A 25383-nucleotide genomic window follows, 5' to 3' on the forward strand; every position below is an offset into this window, starting at 1 on the left:
CCAACAATGCAGAGAAAAAGAAAAAAGATAAATAATAGAAAAGTAAAACACGTAATAATAAAAGTAATAATAAATACACAGTAAGTAATGATAACTTGGCTATATACACAGGGTACCAGTACTGAGTCTATGTGCTGGAGTACAAGGTAAATGAGGTAGATGTGTACATATAAATAGGAATAAAGTGACTAGACAACAGGATTGATAATAAACAGTAGCAGCAGTGTATGCGATGCGTCCAAAAGGTTATCATGAACAACAGCACTAGAAAGATAAGCATGATTACCTGATAAGGCGTGTGTGTGAGGTGTGTGTGTGAGGCGTGTGTGAGGCGTGTCTGTGAGGCGTGTGTGTGAGGCGTGTGTGTGAGGCGTGTCTGTGAGGCGTGTCTGTGAGGCGTGTCTGTGAGGCGTGTGTGTGAGGCGTGTGTGTGAGGCGTGTCTGTGAGGCGTGTGTGTGAGGCGTGTCTGTGAGGCGTGTCTGTGTGTAGATGAAAGAGTGGCGGGGCGGTTTTGGCCCGCTGGACGCCTGTTGCCCATCCCCTACCCTAGACCAGACAGACCTGTTTTACTAGTTATTATCATCAGCACCACAGGTCATTACACAGTCTACAGTACAGCTGGGGCTGAGACAGGGAGACAGAGGGAGAGGAGGGAAGAGTGGGACAGGTGAGGCGGGAATGGGGTGAGGCAGAGGAAGACTAGAGCCACAACTGGGGCTGAGACAGGGAGGCAAAGGGGGAGGAGGGAGGAGTGGGAGGGGATGGGGTGAGGTAGAGGAGGACTGGAGCCACTACTGGGGCTGAGACAGGGACAACCTCATAACTTATCTTAATAACTGTATGAACCTCAAAATGATTTATGATCTTTACCATCCTCCACCCTGGAAAGCTGTGAGAGGCAAAGGTAGGCCTGTCAGTGCTCGTTACCAGGTAGATCTATTGGAGATGTCTGGTGGTTTTGGGTCGCAATGGGTTCATTCCCAAAATCCCTTCCCTATTTCCCTTTCCTAAAAGGGGAGAGCCTTTCCTCTATCCAGCTCACAGGAAAAACAAGAATAACATTGACATTCTCTATGGTCCCGTTAACCCCTCAACGGCCTACTGAACATCCGCCCTCCGAGGAAGAGAGAGAGAAGGGGAGAGGGGGGAAAGAGTGAGGGAGACCTAGATGGCTGAAAGAATTATATGCAGAGTGAAAATGGGATCTGTTCCTTCTCTCTCTGTCTGTCTATCCTCTTTTCTTTCCTCTCCTCTCCTCCCTTACTATTTAATATCTTCCTGCTTCCTCTCTTTCTCCTGGCTGAGAGGATGGAAGGAAGAGAGGTTGATCAAGTATATGTGGAGAAATATGAGGCTTAGAGAATGAAAGAGGGAGACAGAGAGAATGAGAGAGAGAGAGAATAGGATAGCAAGAGTGAGAGGTGAAGATAGGCTGAGTGAAGCAAAGAAATGAGGGAGAGAGAAATCCTCCCCCATACAATGAAGGTTTACTAGAAACGGACTGAGAGACAGGAGGATCAGTTCTGCCATGTTAATCAGATCCCACTGCATGCAGAGCTATCATCTCCTCTCCTCTACTTTCTACTCACCTCGACCTACTCTCCCTATCCTCTACTATACATCCTGTCTCCTTCTGTCCAGCCAAAGCTACCTTCTACTCCTTTCTCTTTATTTATATATGCTTTGCAGCAGCAGTAGGATTTATTGATGAACAGACAGACAAGATTGTCAATGTTACCGAAGATGGTTAGGAGGAAAAGGGAGGGAGAAGGGTGCTCCCTTGTGATGACACTGCTATGTAGAAACTAGGGATACCCGATATATCGGTAAACATATTGGAATCGGCCGATATTAGCTAAAAATGCCAACATCGGTATCGGCCCGATGTCTAGTTTAACGCCGATGTGCAAAACCGCTGTCAAAGCTGACGTGCATACCTATATAACGTAGGTACATGCCATAACGACTCCACCCAAAATGTTGCGCTACATGTGCAACACAGCATTCCTAACCTAGCCCACAACGTCTGCTGTGTGGATTGAGCAGTCAACAAGTCGAACAGTCATTTGAAAGAGTAAGAACATTTCAGCGAGACGACTCAAAGGCGAAATCCATTAACGGCAAGATAATGGAATTCATTGCGCTTGACAAATCAACCGTTCTCTGACGTGGGTGATGTTGGCTTTCCGGACTGGTCGAGCACCGGTACACACTACCAAGTGAGCTATTTTTCAGGTGTTGCCCTACCAGATTTACACAGTAATAGTGTCACTGCTATTAGCTTCATGACATACTATGGAACGCCGTTTGGGTCTTTGTGTGTCAAAAAAGATACACGTCAAATAACACTATTTGACAATAACACTATTTGACGTGTTAAATAAGCTTCTAATTAGACACGTCAAATAACACAGTTCTATTATAGAATGTTGTGTGTTCTGAATTTGTACGTGCAAACCAAGCGCCACCACTACTATCAGTAGCACTGTCAAAGCTGTACAAAAAAAAGTCTGCATTCAAGCAAACACCGCCCACGAACGATGTGTTTACAATAACGCGTTGGTAAAAATTATTATTTGTTTTACCACAACTTCTGGGGTAGCTAGTTAGCTTGGTACCTAGCTAGCACCAATACAACCAGCCTGAAAACAATGACCAGTAGAAACTGTAGTCATTTTCATTATTCTTAGCAATTTAGGAATCCTTATGATGTAGCCACTTGTTGTTTGCCTATTGAAATTAAACTTCAGTTCATGAAAATAAATAGCTAGGCAGCTACTTAACCCTGTTGCCCAAAGCTAACGTTATAAGCAGCCAGCTAGCTTCATCTGGCTAGTGAGGCTCTACCGGACTATGTGTTGTGGGTTATGTGTTGTGAAGCTAGCCACAATAAGGATTAGGCACAATAGTGTAATTTGCAGTTTGCCTTCAAAATAAAATTACCTCTTTGAAAGTGATGCAGAAGGTTACAATTGGTGTAATCATGCCATATATAGACTAGATAACGTTAAACAAGGTTGGAATGTGAGGCAATTAAATGGGGTATTATTCTACTCGGTGACACCCACAGAACACAACTGTGAAGAGTTTACGCAAATATTAGCGTTGTAGCTCTTATCGCGGGACTGTGACTGTGAAAGCACCTCCCCAGTCAGCCTATTGTGTGTATTGACATTCAAATTGCACTGTACAGCTTTACCTAAGGATTGGGGATCAATGAAATGGGGTATCAGTCTACTCAATACCCAACATCCTCAGAGTTATCAGACTCCAAAACATCCACACCGTATCGTTTTTACTCGGGAATAGTGTTCAATACACATAGGTTGACAATAAATGTGTCTCAATTCACAGTTGTTTTCGAGTCCCGCAATAAGAGCTAATGTTCTCTGGGTGTCACTGAGTAGACTGATACCCCATGTCATTGATCCACAATCCAAAGGCAAGGCTGTGCAGTGAAATAAGAATGCCCCAATGCAATTCTAAAGTATCATACATCCAGTGTGATTTCAACTGATTTTGTCAAATTAACAAATTATTGTCTTTTGTTGAATTTATATAACAACTTTCCAACCTCGTTTAGCATGATCTATTCAATTATGGCATAATTATACTACTTGTATTCATTTACATCACTGTCAATGACATAGTTTTATTTTGAAGGCTAACCGCAAAGTCCACTATTGTGGCTAATTCCTATTGTGGCTAGCTTCACATAGATGTGTCCGACCACCATTAATCAAATAGGAACTGTCTTATAAATTAGGGTTATTTTAGATGATGACACCTAGCTATATAGTTAGCTAGCTAACTACAGCTTCTGAAACAGATTATGGCGTTTTGCTATGTTTTTGGGGAAGAACATTTTTTGCATCCATGAGCTAGCTATTTTTTTTTTTTAATGACCAGCACTGTAGGTAATGGGGACATACGTAAAGGCCAAAAAAATAACTTTTTGGTCAGTGTTGTGTGTGTGTGTGTGTGTGTGTGTGTGTGTGTGTGTGTGTGTGTGTGTGTGTGTGTGTGTGTGTGTGTGTGTGTGTGTGTGTGTGTGTAACGTTTATTTAACTAGGCAAGTCAGTTAAGAACAAATTCTTATTTACAATGGTGGCCAAACCTGGACGACGCTGGGCCAATTGTGCGCCGCCCTATGGGACTCCCAATCACGGCCGGATGTGATACAGCTTGGATTCAAACCAGGGACTGTAGTGACGCCTCTTGCACTGAGATGCAGTGCCTTAGACCACTGCGTCCATGTGTGTATGTTAACTATTTAACTGTACTAGAATGCTTAAAAGGCCGCTAAAGTTTTAAATATCGGTTATCGGTATTGGTTTTTTGGGCAAGGGAAATATTGGATTTCGGTATCAGCCAAAAATGTCATATCGGTGCATCACTAGACGTGACGCTTGGCATTCAAGCCAAAGAGTTCAATCTTGGTTTCATCAGACCAGAGAATCTTGTTTCTCATGGTCTGAGAGACTTTTAGGTGCCTTTTGACAAACTCTAAGAGGGCTGTCATGTGCCTTTTACTGAGGAATGGCTTCCGTCTGGCCACTCTACCATAAAGTCATGATTGGTGGAGTGCTGCAGAGATGGTTGTCCTTCTGAAAGGTTCTCCCTTCTCCACAGAGAAACTCTGGAGGTCTGTCAGAGTGACCATCGGGTTCTTGGACAGCCCTGACCAAGGCCCTTCTCCCCCCATTGTTAAGTTTGGCCGGGCAGCCAGCTCTAGGAAGAGTCTTGGTGGTTCCAAACTTCTCCCATTTAAGAATGATGGAGGCCACTGTGTTCTTGGGGACCTTCAATGCTGCAAAAATGTGATGGTACCATTCCCCAGATTTATGCCTTGACACAATCCTGTTTCAGAGCTCTACGGACAATTCCTTTGACCTCATAGCTTGGTTTTTGCTCTGACATGCACTGCCAACTGTGGGACCTTATATAGACAGGTGTGTGCCTTTTCAAATCATGTCCAATCAATTGAATTTACCACAGGTGAACTCCAATCAAGTTGTAGAAACATCTCAAGGATGACCAATGGAAACAGGATGCACCTGAGTTCAATTTTGAGTATATAAGGTATTTCTGTTTACATTTTTTTATACATTTGCCAAAATATCTAAAAACCTGTTTTCACTTTGTCATTATGGGGAATTGTGTGTAGATTGATGAGGGGTAGATTGATGAATTAATTTAATCCATTTTAGAAAAAGGCTGTAACATAACAACATGTCTGAATACTTTCCCAATGCACTGTAAGGACAACTCAGAATATGCTATTCTGTTCTTCTGAAATAGGCTACATTTTCTACATAGCATGTTTCTTTAGACCTGTCTAAAATAAATGATGGATTTATTGTGATGGTGTAGGCTATATTAAATGGATGTACAATATTAGACTTTTTAAAATGTAGATGTTCCAAAGGTCTGCATCAGTGGCTTGTGGGCTATGTGTGGAAGCCAGGAGATGCTATAAGTGTTTATATTAATTAACGGTCAATTACCGTGAGACAGGCAGTTATTTGCATGACAATCACCAGCTGACAAAATTTCATGACCACCACAGCCCTAGTCTGAAACAGTCCTTATTACAGAGAGAGTAGGGACAAGGGAGCGCAGAAAGAGGTGGAGGTTAGGAGACATAGTGGGTTGAGAGTCACAGTTTAGGACATCATTATGGCTGACCAACTGGATTTCTTAACAAGAGAGGGTGTGTGTGTCTGTGTGTGTGGAAGGATCAGGTGAGCAAAAGACGGTGCAGTGTCATCCAGTTAGCTGTAACTGAGCCCGCGGAGAAGAGCTTACGCAGTCTTCTTATCCCTCCTCCTTAAGTGTGTGTGGGTTTATGTATGTGTCTGTGTGCATGCGTGGTGTGTTTACCTGTACGAGGAGCTCCAGCTTCCTGTCGTCCAGGAGATGGACCTGACATCGCCGCCCCTCTGTCATCTGAGAGAGAGAAGGAGAGAGATGTGTTAGGCTCTGAACATGAATTCAAACGGACGACTAGAAAAACCTTAAACCAAGTTTATTCAGCCCACTGGATGCTTCAGCTGCAAACACACGTGTACATTAGGGATGTAACTTTTCAGAACTGTCCATCTGTTTCCCATACTGCCTAAATGTTGTCTTTGCGGTCGAATGGTCTGGTAGCAGTTCCTCTTCATCCGGTCACTTCTCCATGATGTTTATAAGTGACCTTCTGTTCACCGTACTCAACAGACTTTGGACATACACTACCGTTCAAAAGTTTGAGGTCACTTAGAAATGTCCTTGTTTTTGAAAGAAAAGCACGTTTTTTGTCCACTAAAATCATATCAAATTGATCAGAAATACAGTGTAGACATTGTTAATGTTGTAAATGACTATTGTAACTGGAAACGGCAGATTTTTTATGGAATATCTACATAGGCGTACAGAGGCACATTATCAGCAACCATCACTCCTGTGTTCCAATGGCACATTGTGTTAGCTAATCCAAGTTTATCATTTTAAAAGGCTAATGATCATTAGAAAACCATTTTGCTATTATTTTAGCACAGCTGAAAACTGTTGTTCTGATTAAATAAGCAATAAAACTGGCCTTCTTTAGACTAGTTGAGTATCTGGAGCATCAGCATTTGTGGGTTCGATTAGAGGCTCAAAATGGCCAGAAACAAAGACCTTTCTTCTGAAACTCGTCAGTCTATTCTTGTTCTGAGAAATGATGGCTATTCCATGTGAGAAATTGCCAAGAAACTGAAGATCTCATGCAATGCTGTGTACTACTCCCTTCACAGAACAACGCAAACTGGCTCTAACCAGAATAGAAAGAGGAGTGGGAGGCCCCGGTGCACAACTGAGCAAGAGGAAAAGTACATTAGAGTGTCTAGTTTGAGAAACAGATGCCTCACAAGTCCTCAACTGGCAGCTTCATTAAATAGTACCCGCAAAACCCCAGTCTCAACGTCAACAGTGAAGAGGCGACTCTGGGATGCTGGCCTTCTAGGCAGAGCTCCTCTGTCCAGTGTCTCTGTTCTTTTGCCCATCTTAATCTTTTCTTTTTATTGGCCAGTCTGAGATATGGCTTTTTCTTTACAACTCTGCCTAGAAGGCCAGCATCCCGGAGTCGCCTCTTCACTGTTGACGTTGAGGCTGGTGTTTTGCAGGTACTATTTAATGAAGCTGCCAGTTGAGGACTTCTGAGGCGTCTGTTTCTCAAACCAGACACTCTAATGTACTTGTCCTCTTGCTCAGTTGTACACCGGGGCCTCCCACTCCTCTTTCTATTCTGGTTAGTGACAGTTTGCGCTGTTCTGTGAAGGGAGAAGTACACAGCGAACATGAACATGAATTATGCCCCTATTTCAGATTACTCTGACGTTTTTCTTACGCTGTACCCAATGATTTATGAAAACTTGCTTGTTAGGTCAAGGTCCTCATTGTAGTTTTACAGACATGTTTAATACATTTTATATACACACTTTATTTTAATATTTATGAAATGCATATTGTTATATTTGGTAGCACTTATTTCTTTTTCCTTCACCTCCAACCCCATTCGATACGTGGACTGGATGTGGGTGGGGCTAGATCTACAGAAGGGTGCTAATTAAAAAAACTCACAAAAGCTCTGACAAAGGCCCTGAGGCCGATACGTAAAGCTTATTAAAGATCAGTGATACTATCAAGAGCAGTGTGCTCGTTCCTTCTTATTTTTTCTCAGTAAAACATCTTAAAACTAGCGTTGCAATATGGATTCAACACTAATAACGCACTAATAACCAAAAAACTACAAATCACAAGTGAACAAGGGCATGTGGTCTTTGCTCCTCCTCTCAGCATAGAGCACACAGACACACGCAGTGCTGTAGAATGTTTAAATTCATCTTAGACTTAACAAGGTTAGCTGAGCTGAAACCACAATAGACCAATAGATTATATTTCCTGTGTGTGTGTGTCTTCCTGCTGGATATATCTGACATTCCTCTCCTAAAGGGGGAAGTCCACCAACAGCTAGACAATCAGAGCATTAGACAGACAGACCTTTCTATCTCTTTCCCTCCTTTTTCACTGTATTATCTCGTGTTCATAATGTGTCTGTGTGTGTTAGCCAAAACTGGCATTACTACGCTGCCAAGTTTGGGTGTAAACATTGGAGCAGGTGGAACGACAGTACATCAGACTGACACACACACACACTATCCTTTCCAACACAATGTTGCTAATCTGCAAGTGTCTGTTATTGTGTTGTACTGTATGTGGGAGTGTGGTTGTGTGCGTACATGCATACATTATGTGTCTGTTGGTGTGTGCATATGTGAGTGTGGGTGTGTGTGTGTTGAGCACATGTGGACTGTCTTTGCAGTGTAACAGGAAGAGGAGACCCTGGGGAAAACAAACTCTTCAGGCCCTGCCCACATCCTCACATCTGGGGGAGAGGAGGGAGGGAGAGGAGGAGGAAAGGGGGAAAGACTGGGAGAGAGAAAAGCCATAGCACAAGAACCCCAAAGGGGTGAGATGGGTTATGTGTCCTAATGTGTTTTTAATGTCCTTCCTATCTCCAAAACATGTCACGTCAGACACACACACACTGATGTGGGAGCGAGCTTGGGACTGCCATGTGAAGTCATTGGTTTTTGAATGTCTAGCAGGCTTGTGAATTCCTTTTAGCCAGGGGAACCCTTTTCCACCCCTAATGTTTTCCAGAGACAGCGAAAAAGAGTGGACCGAGGGCAGGTGGACAGTCAGCCATCCCCTATTGATAAACACCCTGAGTCATCCCCCTGGCACCTGGCTTAATGCTGGCACACCTCTTATAACATAGGATCACTATACCAGATGTTCGTGTGACTTTGTGTGGGCAGTGGGTACACCTCACCATGTGCTCCAATATAGCAGTAGGGTGAGAGATTGGAGGTGAGAATTGGCAGCGGACTGAGGACAGAGCGAGACAGAGAGAGAGGGATAGTTCAGCACTGTTTCAACACACATCCCTGTGTGAGTTCTGCCCTGAGGCTGCTGCCAGTGTGTGTGTGTGTGTGTGTGTGTGTGTGTGTGTGTGTGTGTGTGTGTGTGTGTGTGTGTGTGTGTGTGTGTCTTTAGGCTGCAGGCTCCAGCTTCTTTTGATGGGTTTTGCGTCCCTCCCATTCTGTTTAGAGTGGCTGCACCCACACTCACACACACACTCCACCTCTCCCAGGAGCTGTCTTCTCCATCCTCCTAATAATAGGAGGGGTCATCTGAAAGTAGCTTTTCCCATAGATTAGTGCAGGTACCTCTACTAGCCTACAGTGAGTCTCAATCCACAGTCCGCTTTGTATATGTTGTTATTTTTTTACTGCTGCTCTTTAATTACTTGTTACTTTTCTCTTATTCTTATCCTTATTTTTTTAACTGCACTGTTGGTTAGGGGCGTGTAAGTAAGCATTTCACTGTAAGGTCTACACCTGTTGTATACAGCATTTCACTGTAAGGTCTACACCTGTTGTATACAGCATTTCACTGTAAGGTCTACACCTGTTGTATACAGCATTTCACTGTAAGGTCTACACCTGTTGTATACAGCATTTCACTGTAAGGTCTACACCTGTTGTATACAGCATTTCACTGTAAGGTCTACACCTGTTGTATTCGGCGCATGTGATTAATACAATTTGATTTGATGTGTTGCACTCGTTTTACTTGCTGTGACATGTGTGCTATGCAGAACTACAGGTCACTCCCCAGTTCCTAGAGTTTAGTTTTCCCACATACTCAGAGCGTAGGTGTAAACGAGCCGTCAGTCAGCCATAGTCTGGTCTGTGTGTATATTCTCCCCCAAATGACTCTTCTGCTTTCCCAAGATTCCCGAATACCAGTCAGTCCATGCTGCCTGTCCAAGATCTCCCTGTCTGGACAGAGATAGATCAGGATAGAGATCACTGGCCAAAAATCTGCTGACCCCTGAGACCTGCAGCGCAGACAAAGATACTGCTGCAGCATGCAAACACACACACAGAGAGAGACAGCTGGCTGTTTTATCTACATACAGGCAGCATCCATTTTCTCTCTCTGTTATAATAAACTACACCAGTGAATGAGGAAACTTTGCTTGAGGGACTAGGGGAGAATATACACCACAATAACAGGCAAAGTTACAAATCACTGGCTCAGGGCTATCTGTTTAGGTAACCCACTCCAAGGAGGAAATGGTCATTAAACCTATACAATATTCAGTGATATAAAAAAAAAATATTCACTGAGAATCGAAGGCTACAACATGCAACAAAGTGTTTACACTTGCTATAGTAAATGGTAGTGAATGTTACCAAAAACATATATAACGTTAGGTAATTTATAAACTACACTATCAAACTCATCAGATAACCTTCCATTCACTGTACAGAAACATCATGAGACAGCAGTCAGGTCAAATCTACTAGGAACACAAGACCATTGTTGTTCAGAACCGGATATTTCCATAACACAATTACTACAGCAATTGAAAGTGCAGTCTACATGGACAGTCTAGTTATGACAATAACTATCTGTGACTAGCTGGCAGGTTTGAAATGTTACCTTGAAGCATTATTAGGCTAAAGCACGAGTTGGAGCACAGAACGTTCTTGTTGTATCATTGTGGCCCTAAACTGGAAACACAATCTCTGCAACTTGGTATGCAGGCTCTCTTTACACGCTCACCATACTGTAATAACTGTAATAACACTGTAATAACACAACACATTCACATTTTAACTCTACAACACACATCACATGGGGAAAATAGTCACGATGCTAGTCTAGTGACTGGAGCAGCATTGTGAGGTTGAATCGGTAAACAAGCTGTAGCTAGGCATTATCAGAATGATTCAGTCGACGAATTTTCTTTACCCATAACAAGACAAGTTTGAATGCATCCCTTGGTAGGCTAGAGCATGGCTGTCTCTGGTCACATCCGTGGACAGGGCAGAAATTATAGCTGGTTTGCTGAGCTAACGTTAGTTGGCTAGCTATTTCATTTTAAATAGGCTATTCGGTTCTAGCCTACCCAGCGATATGTCAAAACACAAACCCGCTTTTTTCGGAATAGACTATTTGGACCATGTTCATTTAGACACGCACACATGGTCGAATAAATAATGAAAGCGGCCGACGTTTTGATATGGGGCGATACAGCAGAAAGGCGAAGATCGACGTTTACCTTTGAAAATGTCGGGGTCGCTCAGACATAAAATCCCACACGGATGTTTTAGATTTGTCGAGCCCGAAATAATCCCAATAAAAAATGCATTAAATCCAGTTGGTAAAATCCTGGTTTCCCCGGTCTAGAACGGCATCAGCATCCATGCAATAGTGACGGGTGCAACTCACACAGGAGAAGAGTTGCAACCTGATTCCCGTTTTCCGTTAAACCGGTCTGACAACGGAGCCAAGACATCCCATCTCCTTCTGAACAAGCTCTCTCCCACACACAACGCAGCGACCCTGGCCCGCTTCCAACCAGTAGAGCTGCACCGTTCAATGGCTCATCCTCCCACCGAAACAGAGGGCTTCTCCCCGGCTACACAGACCATCCGTCCCCCTCCTCTCTCCCTGGCGACTCCGGCGCCTAGCAGAAACGCTATGAAAATGCAGAGGGTGGCTGTACCAAAAGAAGACAGAGAGGACCGACGGAATTAAATAATAATCTCAAACGGTCTGTTTTACTCAATTAAGCCACACAATTTGGTTTTATTCTCCTCTCCCTCGCCCTCTTTCCTCTTGCCTGTTCTGAAAATACGGGAATAATGGAGGCAGGCTGTGGGGGCGGGGAGAGAGTAAAGGGGACATTTCTTTCTGCAGCTCGCAGTCATGAGAAACTGCAGATGGCTGTGTGTGTGTGTGTGTGTCTCTGTGTGTGTGTGTGTGTGTGTGTGTGTGTGTGTGTGTCTGTGTCTGTGTCTGTGTCTGTGTGCTGAGAACAGCCGAGGAACGACCTACAAACAGACATCTGGATCTGCACACCAGGAGCCCAAAATCATCTGGGAAAGGTCTCTCACTCTCTCTCCCTCTCTCTCTCATCCTCCTCTCTTTCTCTCTCTCTTCTCTCTCTCTCTCTCTCTCTCTCTCTCTCTCTCTCTCTCTCTCTCTCTCTCAATTCAACAATTCAATTCGATTTCAATTTAAAGGCTTTATTGGCATGGGAAACATATGTTTACATTGCCAAAAGTTTGTAGACACCTACTTGTCGAACATCTCATTCCAAAATCATGGGAATTAATATGGAGTTGGTCCCCCCTTTGCTGCTATAACAACCTCCACTCTTCTGGGAAGGTTCCCACTAGATGTTGGAACATTGCTGCAGGGACTTGCTTCCATTCAGCCACAAGAGCATTAGTGAGGTTGGGTGATTAGGCCTGGCTCGCAGTCGGCGTTCTAATTCATCCCAAAGGTGTTTAATGGGTTTGAGGTCAGGCTCTGTTCAGTCAAGTTCTTCCACACCGATCTCGACCAACCATTTCTGTATGGACCTCGCTTTGTGCACAGGGACATTGTCATGCTGAAACAGGAAAGGGCCTTCCCCAAACTGTTGCCACAAAGTGGGAAGCACAGAATCGTCTAGAATGTCATTGTATTCTGTAGCATTAAGATTTCTCTTCACTGGAAATAATGGGCCTAGCCAGAATCATGAAAAACAGCCCCAAACCATTATTCCTCCTCCACCAAACTTTACAGTTGGCACAATGCATTGAGGCAGGTAGAGTTCTCCTGGCATCTACCAAACCCAGATTTGTTCGCCGGACTGCCAGATGGTGAAGCGTGATTCATCACTCCAGAGAACATGTTTCCACTGCTCCAGAGTCCAATGGTGGCGAGCTTTACATCACTCCAGCCGAAGCTTGGCATTGTGCATGGTGATCTTAGGCTTGTGTGCGGTTGCTCAGCCATGGAAACCCATTTCATGTAGCCCCTGACGAACAGTTCTTGTGCTGACGTTGCTTCTAGAGGCAGTTTAGAACTTGGTAGTGAGTGTTGCAACCAAGGACAGATGATTTTTACGTGCTTCTAGACTCGGCGGTCCCGTTCTGTGAGCTTGTGTGGCCTACCACTTCGTCGCTGAGCTCCTAGACGCTCCTAGACGTTTCCACTTCACAATAACAGCACTTACAGTTGACCGGGACAGCTCTAGCAGGGCAGAAATTTGACGAACTGACTTGTTAGAAAGGTGGCATCCTACGACAGTGCCACGTTGAAAGTCACTGAGCTCTTCAGTAAGACCATTCTACTGCCAATGTTTGTCTATGGAGATTGCATGACTGTGTGCTCTATTGTATACACCTGTCAGCACCGGGTGTGGCTGAAATAGCCTTATCCACTAATTTGAAGGGGTGTCCACATACTTTTGTATATATAGTGTATGTTTACATTGCCAAAGCAATTGAAATAGATAATAAACGAAAGTGAAATTCCCTGTGGCTCAGTTGGTAGAGCATGGTGTGTGCAACGCCAGGGTTGTGGGTTCGATTCCCACGGGGGGCCAGTACAAAATAAATTTAAAAACTGCATGAAATGAAAAGTTGCTCTGGATAAGAGTGTCTGCTAAATGACTAAGATGTAAAATGTAAATAAACAATAATAAGTGAATAGTAAACATTACTCTCAGAAAAGTCCAAAAGGAATAGAGACATTTCAAGTGTCATGTTATGGCTATAAACAATGTTGTAACGATGTGCAAATAGTTGAAGTACAAAAGGGAAAATAAATAAACTCTCTCACTCACTTCCGCTTCTTTTCCTGCTGGTTTCTAAAACAGTTCTCCTAGCTAGCTCATGGGTTTGGTTTGGGCTGACTATAGATGCTGCCTGGCCGTGGAACTGCATCTCATTCTGAATGACCTAAATTTGTGTTCACTGTCCAGTTGGAGAAACCATTAGAACTACAGAATGAATCAGTTATTCAGGCTCTAATACAAGTGTAGGTCTCTCTTTTTTTTTAAATGCCCATAATATTATTGGCTATTTTGGCCCATTCTGTGTGTGTGTCTATCTGTTGGTGGGTGGCCTTGTCTTATGCTGGTGGCATGACAGTTGAAGCCATAGTAGGCTATGTGCAACTGTCTTCTTGCTTATCCAGATGACACACTAGACCATGACTATATCATACAGCTGTCCCCAAAGAGACACGAGGGCTATCATATAGGCTGGTTGAACGTTAGTGACTATAGGTCTGTAATAACATGCTATATGTCCTGGAATCATACTGGTTAAGCTACTCACTAGTTTGAATGATGTTTGTGTCAAATATAACAACACTTGCTGTACCACAGAGTGATGTACATCTGTTGGCACCGTGACAGTAACATTATAAAAAGAATCATCAGTAGAAAAATGTTGTCTTAAAACCTTATGCGTCAACATGGTGCATTAAAAGCCCAGATTTTAGTTAGCAGAATATGGTGTCTATGGTATCTACTGTAGAGGACAGGAGAAAGGAAAGACGTGTATCCTTTTTCTGTTAGGTCTCTGTGTTTCTGGGTATTTTTGGCCTGTTCCAGACACCGGAAACTAGCCTGTCCAACTTAAATATCACCAGATGACTATAACTTTGGCCTGATACACTCTCTCTCTCTCTCTCTCTCTCTCTCTCTCTCTCTCTCTCTCTTTCTATCTCTCTCTCTCTCTCTCTCTCTCCCCTCCCTCCCCCTCTCTCTCCCTCGCTCTCCCTCTCCCTCTCCCTCTCTCTCTCTCTCTAAATACATACCTCTCTTTATTGGCAGTGTTACTATCACAAGGGTCCCGTTGTTTAGCTAAGACAAGAGAGTTATGGAGGGAGGGAGGAGAAGAGGGAAGGAGAGAAAAAGAGAGAGGGAGATATGAGTGGAGAAAGGAGTAAGGGACATAGGGAAATAATAAAAAAGGAGAGGGTAATGGGAAGAGAGGAGTAACCCATGATGCACTGGACCTATTGTAATGGATCAAAGTCACATCAGAAAACTGTTATACTACAAGGAACTGGGTGAGAATGACAGTAAAAGCCAGTTGAGGGTAGGAGCCGTTAAAAGAGGATTTGGGTGGGGATATGGGGAGTTTGGGGAGAGGTGGGTAGTGGTGGTGGGTTGGTGGTAGTGATTAGGGGTCTAGGTTAGAGGTCATCTATATTGGTGGAATGTGATATACACCGTGCTGAACAGTTAATGAAAGCAAGATGGATGCTCTTTAAACTGAGTCTGTAGGCTACACACACACGTGCACACACACACACACACACACACACACACACACACACACACACACACAAACACATATGTACAAGCAAAATCAGAAAACATACAGCATGTGAATGATGTAGAAAGACTCCATATATATGGTTCCAGAGACGTCTCAGGGAGGGTCACAGAGCAGCCAGGAATGTATAGAAAAATGACTGACTGGAGAGATCTGTTTGTGCAAGTGTGTGTCTGCATGTGTGTGTGAGCTCCACTCACCATCCTGTGAGTGAGTGTGGGAGTGAAATGTGTTTCTAGTTATGTTCTGAAAATCAGAAACACACAGAGATACAGTATTTCTATAGCCAAGTCTGCTTTGTTCTCATTTTACTACATAGCTCTATTCCCAAAGCTTTCCTAAACAACACTATTCCCAGATCTTTCGCAAACTACGCTATTCCCAGATCTTTCCTAAACTACACTATTCCCAGATCTTTCGTAAACTACGCTATTACCAGATCTTTCCTAAACTACACTATTCCCAGATCTTTCGCAAACTACGCTATTCCCAGATCTTTCCTAAACTACACTATTCCCAGATCTTTCGCAAACTACGCTATTCCCAGATCTTTCCTAAACTACACTATTCCCAGATCTTTCCTAAACTACGCTATTACCAGATCTTTCCTAAACCACACTATTACCAGATCTTTCCTAAACTACACTATTACCAGATCTTTCCTAAACTACGCTATTCCCAGATCTTTCCTAAACTACACTATTCCCAGATCTTTCGTAAACTACACTATTCCCAGATCTTTCGTAAACTACGCTATTCCCAGATCTTTCCTAAACTACACTATTCCCAGATCTTTCGCAAACTACGCTATTCCCAGATCTTTCCTAAACTACACTATTCCCAGATCTTTCGTAAACTACACTATTACCAGATCTTTCCTAAACTACGCTATTCCCAGAACTTTCCTAAACTACACTATTCCCAGATCTTTCGTAAACTACACTATTCCCAGATCTTTCGTAAACTACGCTATTCCCAGATCTTTCCTAAACTACACTATTCCCAGATCTTTCCTAAACTACACTATTACCAGATCTTTCTTAAACCACGCTATTACCAGATCTTTCCTAAACTGCACTATTACCAGATCTTTCCTAAACTACACTATTACCAGATCTTTCCTAAACTACGCTATTACCAGATATTTCCTCAACTACACTATTACCAGATCTTTCTTAAACCACGCTATTACCAAATCTTTCCTAAACTACGCTATTACCAGATCTTTCCTAAACTACGCTATTACCAGATCTTTCCTATACAGTTGAAGTCAGAAGTTTACATACATCTTAGCCAAATACATTTAAACTCAGTTTTTCACAATTCCTGACATTTAATCCTAGTAAAAATTCCCTGTTTTAGGTCAGGTAGGGTCAACACTTTATTTTAAGAATGTGACATTTCAGAATAATAGTTGAGAGAATGATTTATTTCAGCTTTTATTTCATTCATCACATTCCCAGTGGGTCAGAAGTTTACATACACTCAATTAGTATTTGGTAGCATTTCCTTTAAATTGTTTAACTTGGATCAAACATTTCGGGTAGCCTTCCACATGCTTCCCACAATGATTTTGGCCCATTCCTGCTGACAGAGCTGGTGTAACTGAGTCAGGTTTGTAAGCCTCCTTGCTTGCACGTGCATTTTCAGTTCTGCCCACAAATGTTCTATAGGTTTGAGGTCAGGGCTTTGTGATGGCCACTCCAATACCTTGACTTTGTTGTCCTTAAGCCATTTTGCCACAACTTTGGAAGTATGCGTGGGGTCATTGTCCATATGGAAAACCCATTTGCGACCAAGGTTTAACTTCCTGACTGATGTCTTGAGATGTTGCTTCAATATATTCACATAATTGTCCTTCCTCATGTTGCCATCTATTTTGTGAAGTACACGAGTCCCTCCTGCGGCAAAGCACCCCTACAACATGATGCTGCCCCCCCTGTGGTTGGGATGATGTTCTTCAGCTTGCAAGCCTCCCCCTTTTTCCTCCAAACATAACGATGGTCATTATGGCCAAACAGTTGTATTTTTGTTTCATCAGACCAGAGGACATTTCTCCAAAAAGTACGATCTTTATCCCCATGTGCAGTTGCAAACCGTAGTCTGGCTTTTTTATGGTGGTTTTGGAGCAGTGGCTTCTTCCTTGCTGAGCAGCCTTTCAGGTTATGTCGATATAGGACTCCTTTTACTGTGGATGTAGATACTTTTGTACTTGTTTCCTCCAGCATCTTCACAAGGTCCTTTGCTGTTGTTCTGGGATTGATTTGCACTTTTTGTACCAAAGTACGTTCATCTCTAGGAGACAGAATGCATCTTCTTCCTGAGCGTTATGACGGCTGCGTGGACTCATGGTGTTTATACTTGCGTGCTATTGTTTGTACAGATGAACGTGGTACCTTCGGGCATTTGGAAATTGCTCCCAAGGATGAACCAGACTTGTGGAGGTCTACAATTATTTTTCTGAGGTCTTGGCTGATTTCTTTTGATTTTCCCATGATGTCAAGCAAAGAGGCACCGAGTTTGAAGGTAGGCCTTGAAATACATCCACAGGTACACCTCCAATTGACTCAAATGATGTCAATTAGCCTATCAGAAGCTTCTAAAGCCATGACATAATTTTCTGGAATTTTCCAAGCTGTTTAAAGGCACAGTCAACTTAGTGTATGTAAACTTCTGACCCACTGGAATTCTGATACAGTGAATTATACATTAAATAATCTGTCTGTAAACAATTGTTGGAAAAATTACTTGTGTCATGCACAAAGTAGATGTCCTAACCGACTTGCCAAAACTATAGTTTGTTAACAAGAAATTTGTGGAGTGGTTGAAAAATGAGTTTTAATGACTCCAACCTAAGTGTATGTAAACTTCAGACTTCAACTACACACATATATATATATATATATATATACCTTTAGTTAACAGATGTTTCCTAGACTTCCCTCTCCCCCACCCAGTAACAGAACAACTGTTACTAAAACCAGCACAGAGAGACTGACTACTGAACACTTATGAATCAGCTATTACCCTGTAATACTTAATACCTATAGGGATACTTTACTTCTGTCTCATGTTTTCAGATGCTTGAACAGTGGTGTAAAGTCAAGCTCCATACTCAATCTGTAGTGTAGAAATCTACTGGCCTCAACCCTACATAAATGGGACAGATAGGCACCATCTCACTGCTTATACTTAAGAAACGTTTAAACTGTAAGTACCAGTCATGTTTTAGGGAAGACCCAGATGCAGACAGTGTCGAAGTAACAAAAGTTTATTACTAGAACAAGGCACAGGCAAAACGACAGGTCAAGGGCAGGCAGAGGTCAGTAGTCCAGATCAGAGTCGAAAAGGTACAGAACGGCAGGTAGTCTCAGGGTCAGGGCAGGCAGAGGTAAATAATCCAGTGCGTTGGGACAAGGTACAGGATGGCAGGCAGGCTCAGGGTCAGGGCAGGCAGAATGGTCAAAACCGGGAACTAGAAAACAGGAACTAGAAACAGACAGGAGCAAGGGGAAAAATGCTGGAAGGCTTGACGAACAAACGAACTGGCAACAGACAAACAGAGAACCCAGGCATGACTCGCTTAATACGGAATCGGTCAGATGACGCAGATGCTATATTATAGGACTGTTTTTCTAGCGCAGACTGGAATATGTTCTGGGACTCATCTGATGGCATTGAGGAGCATACCACATCAGTCACCGAATTCATCAATAAGTGCATCGATGACGTCCCTACAGTGACCGTGCCTACATACCCCAACCAGAAGTCATGGATTATAGGCGACATCTGCACTGAGCTAAAGGGAAGAGCTGCCGCTTTCAAGGAGCGGGACTCTAACCCGGACGCTTATAAGAAATCTCGCTATGCCCTCAGACGAACCATCAAACAGGCAAAGCGTAAATACAGGACTAAGATTGAATCTAATACACCGGCTCCGACGCTTGTCGAATGTGGCAGGGCTTGCAAACTATTACGGACTACAGAGGGAAGCCCAGCCATGAGCTGCCCAGTGACACAAGCCTACCAGACAAGCTAAATGACTTCAATGCGTGCTTCAAGGCAAGCAACACTGAAGCATGCATGAGAGCACCAGCTATTCCAGACAACTGTGTGATCACGCTTGCCGTAGCCGATGTGAGCAAGACCTTTAAACAGGTCAACATTCACAAGGCCGCAGGGCCAGACGGATTACCTGGACGTGTACTCTGAGCATGTGCTGACCAACTGGCAAGTGTCTTCCCTGACATTTTCAACCTGTCCCTGGCTGAGTCTGTAATACATACATGTTTAAAGCAGACCACCATAGTCCTGTGCCCAAGAACACCAAGATAACCTGCCTAAATTACTACCGCCCCGTAGCACTCACATCTGTAGCCATGAAGTGCTTTGAAAGGCTGGTCATGGCTCACATTAACACCATCATCCAAGAAACCCTAGACCCAATCCAATTTGCATACTGCCCCAACAGATCCACAGATGACGCCATCTCTATTGCACTCAACACTACCCTTTACCACCGGGACAAAACACCTATGTGAGAATGCTGGTCATTGACTACAGTTCAGCATTCAACACCATAGTGCCCTCAAAGCTCATCACTAAACTAAGGATCCTGGGACTTAACACCTCCCTCTGCAACTGGATCCTGGACTTCCTGACGTGCCGGCCCCAGGTGGTAAGGGTAGGCAACAACACATACCATGGTGATCCTCAACACAGGGGACTCTCAGGGGAGTGTGCTTAGCCCCTCCTGTACTCCCTGTCCAACACCATCATGAAGTTTGCCCACGACACAACGGTGGTAGGCCTGATCACCGACAACGATGAGACAGCCTAAAGGGAGGAGGTCAGAGACCTGTAAGTGAGATGCCAGGATAACAACCTCTCCCTCACTGTGATCAAGACAATGAAGATGATTGTGGACTACAGGAAATGGAGGGCAGAGCACGCCCCCATTCTCATTGACGGGCTGTAGTGGAGCAGGTTGAGAGCTTCAAGTTCCTTGGTGTCCACATCACCAACATGGTCCAAACACACCAAGACAGTCATGAAGTGGGCACGACAACGCCTATTCCTCCTCAGGAGACTGAAAAGTTTTGGGTCCTCAGATCTTCAAAATGTTATTCAGCTGCATCATCGAGAGCATCCTGACTGGTTGCATCACTGCATGGTATGGCAACTGCAGAGGGTAGTGCGTACGGCCCAGTACATCACTGCGGCCAAGCTTCCTGCCATCCAGAAACTTTGAAATAAATATTGTACATAACATACATGTATACATTTAACAGTTCTATGCCTAAGATGGTGTTTCACCCTATGATCCCCTTTTGATTAACATCCTATAGAGAGCTATACATTTAAACTCACCTCTGAACCCACTACTGCAGTCTGTACTTCAGGGATAACCCCAACCATATCATATCTGGCTTGAGTAACATGCTCTACAACTCAGAAGGACCTAAAATTGCCAAAGACTCCAGCCACCCTAGTCATACACTATTCTCTCTGCTACCACACGGCAAGCGGGACCGGAGCGTATTGACCCCCCCACCCCTTATTTTTATATTGCTGCTACTCGCTGTTTATTATCTATTATCTATGCATAGTCACTTTACCCCTACCTACATGTACATATTACCTCAATTTAGTAAATATTTTTCTTAACTCTTATTTTTCTTAAAACTGTTTTGTTGGTTAAGGGCTTGTTAGTAAACATTTCACGGTAAGGTCTACACCTGTTGTATTCGGTGCATGTGACATATAACATTTCATTTGAGCTAGTGAACATACAACTCTAGGTTTGAGACACAAACACCATGGTTTGCCTTACAGATATTAGGCAAGGTAAGAACATGAGACGTCCACCTGAGCATGCTGTCAGAGAGACCTGAGTCACAATGAATACAGACCCGTTTGACTATGAGAACAAATATATCATAACACACACAAACACACACTTTGTAGACAAACTGTTATCTTAAAGATTCATCAGACATTTCGATAAATGATCATATACAGCACAAGAAAGTGAACTGTAGTATAATATGTCATGTCTGGTGAGTATGTAGTATAAGTATTAAAAAGCAGTAGAATGTAATCATATAAGGTGACTGATGTTTCCTACATCACTACTGGAATGTCTGACAACAAGTATCATCACTATCAAAGGACTCTCTCTCTCTCTCTCTCTCTCCCTATCGTCTTTCTATTCTCTCTGTCGCTTCCTCTAATGCTGTAACTGTGTAGCTGAAATAACTGGGTCACACGCACACACACACACGCACGCACGCACGCATGCACGCACGCACACACACACACACACACACACACACACACACACACACACACACACACACACACACACGGCCTGGAGTCATATTTAATACAGCAAGCTGTAGAACAAGGCCAAAGCAAATGTCTCATTGTATCACGTCCAAGAAGACAAAATCTTTTCTGCACCCAGTGCTATGATACTGCATCAGTGTGTGTGTCCATGCATATCTGTATAGTTTGCATGTGTATATGTTCATGCGGTGTGCCACACCACCCAGAGTAGCACTGTGCCATAGTTATGCCAGGAAGGGTCTGTCTCTTTTCGTGGCCCTGCAGGGACCAATCTGAGCGTTGGATTGTATCTGTGTGTGTATCCGTGTGCGTGGGTGTGAGTGTGAGTGTGTCCATATGGATGTCCACTTCTCTCGCTGTCACTGCCCTATTTATGGGGAGATGAGGTGCACCCTTGAGCCCCAGCCACAAAGGATTAGTCCACTCTGTCACTCAAGAATACCCCTCTGTGCTCCCTCCAAATACCAGCTTATCACATACACTCATAGGCACACACACACCTGCCTTCTGCTAAAACTGGCCAAACTCTAAAGTTGGGAATGTTGGGGTTTGTTGATAACACCAGCGGTCCTTCTGACTGGGTATTAATTTGTGCGTGTTTATGTCTTAGGCCACCATGCATCTGCTCTGTGTTTAGGAGGAAACTGATCTCAGAACCATCAGGTGATCTGGACTAACAAAACAGAGAGCGAGACAGAAAGAGACAGAAAGAGAGTGAGACAGAGAGAGAGAGATAACACAGGTTAGGGAGAACTAGCTTACGTAGCACAACTCCACATGGCGTCAGTGTGTGAGTGGGTGTGTGTGTGAGTGGGTGTGTGTGTGTCGCAAGGGAGAGATCTGTTTTCATCACCTCCTCTCCTCATCTATTATTTAAGGTGATAGAAATCAGTTTAGACCCTGCTCACTGATACTGCCAGCAATGTGTGTGTGTTTGTGTGCGTGAGTGTTTGCATACATGTGGGTATGTCGAAGAGGTGAAAGAGTGTGACACACACACTCAAGGACATGAAGGCAGCCAGGGGAGTGCAGAGGGGTTCAACTCTAATGACCTCTCTATCCTGTCCCGTTAATGCAGAGAATACTGACACCATTACTGTTTAACGGGCAGATTATCAAACAGCCCTGGTGCATAGTCATTAGGTGCGTGTGTGTATTTCTCTGTCTGCACACCCACCCACCCCACCTGACAATCCCCCTCAGCCACACCCCCACACTTTACAACCTAAACCACACACCAGAGTATCCATGGCAACACCTGCGGGATCTAGAAGTCTCACCACGTTTCACCTCTAGAAATGCATTATGGTCTTTAGGCAGGAGGGTAAACTGTCAAATAAAGTAACAGCATGGAGTATGGCAGGGGCAAAAGAAAACAACCATTGGTCTTCTAGGAGTCCACATAGTTTTCAGTTGACATTGACACAGCTTCATATAACTTGTCTTGCGTAACCTGAGCTAGACTGTGTCCTGCCTCTAACCTGTAGCTGAGGAGTGGTGAGCAGGAGGTGGATCTACCTGTAAAGACACACTGGCACGTTGTAACGGTCACACACACACACACACACACACACACACACACACACACACACACACACACACACACACACACACACACACACACACACACACACACACGACAAAAAGATGAGAGGGCTATGGTGAGAGGAGAATGGAATATATATGTCTGTGGTTCTTCTCTGAGGAATATAGTAATGTAATGACTATGTGACAGGGAGGGAGGCAGAGACAGTAGAGTATGAGCTACATAGACATCCCTCTGGCTCTCTCCAACTCCTCTCCATTACTACACTCTCTATCCCTCCCAGTCACTCTAGTGAAAAATGACCCCACTCATCTACTGGGAGAGCCCTTGGCAAGTATGTGTGTGTTTGAGTGTGTGAGTGTGTGTTTGTGTGGTGTGTGCATGCAAATGTGTGTGTGTGTTCATTCTTCCAGAGGGAATCCCATCAGTATAAAGATATTGAATCTCTTCCATTTGGTTGTCTGGCCTGAGGGAGAGAGACAGATACAGCAGGCTGGGATTGGAAAAGAAGAGGGCAATAATAAAACATACATATTCAATCACACATCATACCACATACAACCCCAGGTCAGGTGTGTCCTTATTTCTCTGCCTACTGCTTTCTGCTTCCCTGAAGTGTATTATTTATATTCATCAAAAGCATATCCTCTCAAATGTGTATTCATAAAGACATGTTCTATTGACTGGGAGAGAATAGGAATGTCCTCTGATAAATGCCAGAAGGAACTGCTTTGTGCATGTGTGTGCTTTGCCCTTCCTCCCCTCATCTTGTTATTTCTTCCTCCTCTCTCTCACACTCCTTTTCTTCTCTTTTATCCCTCTTTTAAACCCACTACTAGCCTACTCATCTTTATCCCATTCTACCTCTTGCTCTCATGCCCTACACTTTATAATTTTTCCTTTCTTTCTTTTGTAGTTTCTCTTTATTTACACCTCATGCTCTCTCATACTCTCTCTTCTCTCACCCCTCCTCCTGATCTTCTTCCCCCCTCCTCCTCCTCCTCCTCCTCCTCCTCTCCTACAGTACTATATCTCTGTAGAAGGTCATTCCACATCCGCCATGACACAACATCCTGTTAGGCAGCTGTGACATGTGAGGTTTGCTCTCTCTAGAACAGATTGATCATGGAGTCACTGTACCCTAGCTACTGCTGCCTGGCAGGCCAACTACATCTACATACAATCACCAACAATCAATATCACAGCTTTGTTTCTGAGAGTAGGGGTGATGATATGACACAATGACCTCACATCCTGGAAGCCCTCCAGCTTCCCACGATGCACTGAGACTGATGAGTCATAACAGAGGACATGATGACCCTCGTCGTCATGACTCTGCCTTCCAAGGGATCAAGGGTAACCAATGGCCGAGGCCTGGCGCCTCTGTAGGAATGAGGTTTTGTGTGTGTGTGTGTTTATAGCAAAGGGGGTTTGATAAAGCAGATAAAACGTTGAAATAAATATTGTACATAACATGCATGTATACATTCAACAGTTCTATGCCTGAGATGGCGTTTCACTCTATAATCCTCTTTCGATTAACATCCTATAGAGAGCTATACATTTAAACTCACCTCTGAAGCCACTACTGCAGTCTGTACTTCAGGGATAACCCCAACCATATCATATCTGGATTGAGTAACATGCTCTACAACTCAGACAGGATTTGAAGGGCTACGAGCCACATTTGGCAACCCAAGTCTGTTACAACACACCACTTGGCAACCCAGTACTATTAGAACATACCAGGCAGAATTGGAAACACATGACTACTATGGTGTAAGGAACAGACTTGGCAACCTGTGTCTGTGAGGACATACCAACCAGACTTGGCAAACCATGTGTAGTATGGTAGTATTTCAGACTGGACAACCCATGTGTAGTATGGTAGTATTCCAAACTGGACAACCCATGTGTAGTATGGTAGTATTCCAGACTGGACAACCCATGTGTAGTATGGTAGTATTCCAGACTGGACAGCACATGTGTAGTAAGGTAGTATTCCAGACTGGACAGCACATGTGTAGTAAGGTAGTACTCCAGACTGGACAACCCATGTGTAGTATGGTAGTATTCCAGACTGGACAACCCATGTGTAGTATGGTAGTATTTCAGACTGGACAACCCATGTGTAGTATGGTACTATTCCAGACTGGACAGCACATGTGTAGTAAGGTAGTACTCCAGACTGGACAACCCATGTGTAGTATGGTAGTATTCCAGACTGGACAGCACATGTGTAGTAAGGTAGTACTCCAGACTGG

The 25383-nt window shown here is 43.7% G+C and overlaps 1 protein-coding gene across 1 annotated transcript in view; it reads right to left on the reverse strand.

Moving 5' to 3' along the window:
• Positions 1-25383, reverse strand: part of LOC106561189 (FERM domain-containing protein 4A-like) — a 109142-nt gene that overhangs the window by 63045 nt on the left and 20714 nt on the right. Inside the window, 1 exon segment of the mRNA XM_045688230.1 lies at positions 5885-5950. Within this exon segment, the coding sequence (XP_045544186.1) occupies positions 5885-5950 (66 nt within the window).

The sequence above is a fragment of the Salmo salar genome, chromosome ssa10 (genome assembly GCF_905237065.1).
Source record: "Salmo salar chromosome ssa10, Ssal_v3.1, whole genome shotgun sequence".
NCBI lineage: Eukaryota > Metazoa > Chordata > Actinopteri > Salmoniformes > Salmonidae > Salmo > Salmo salar.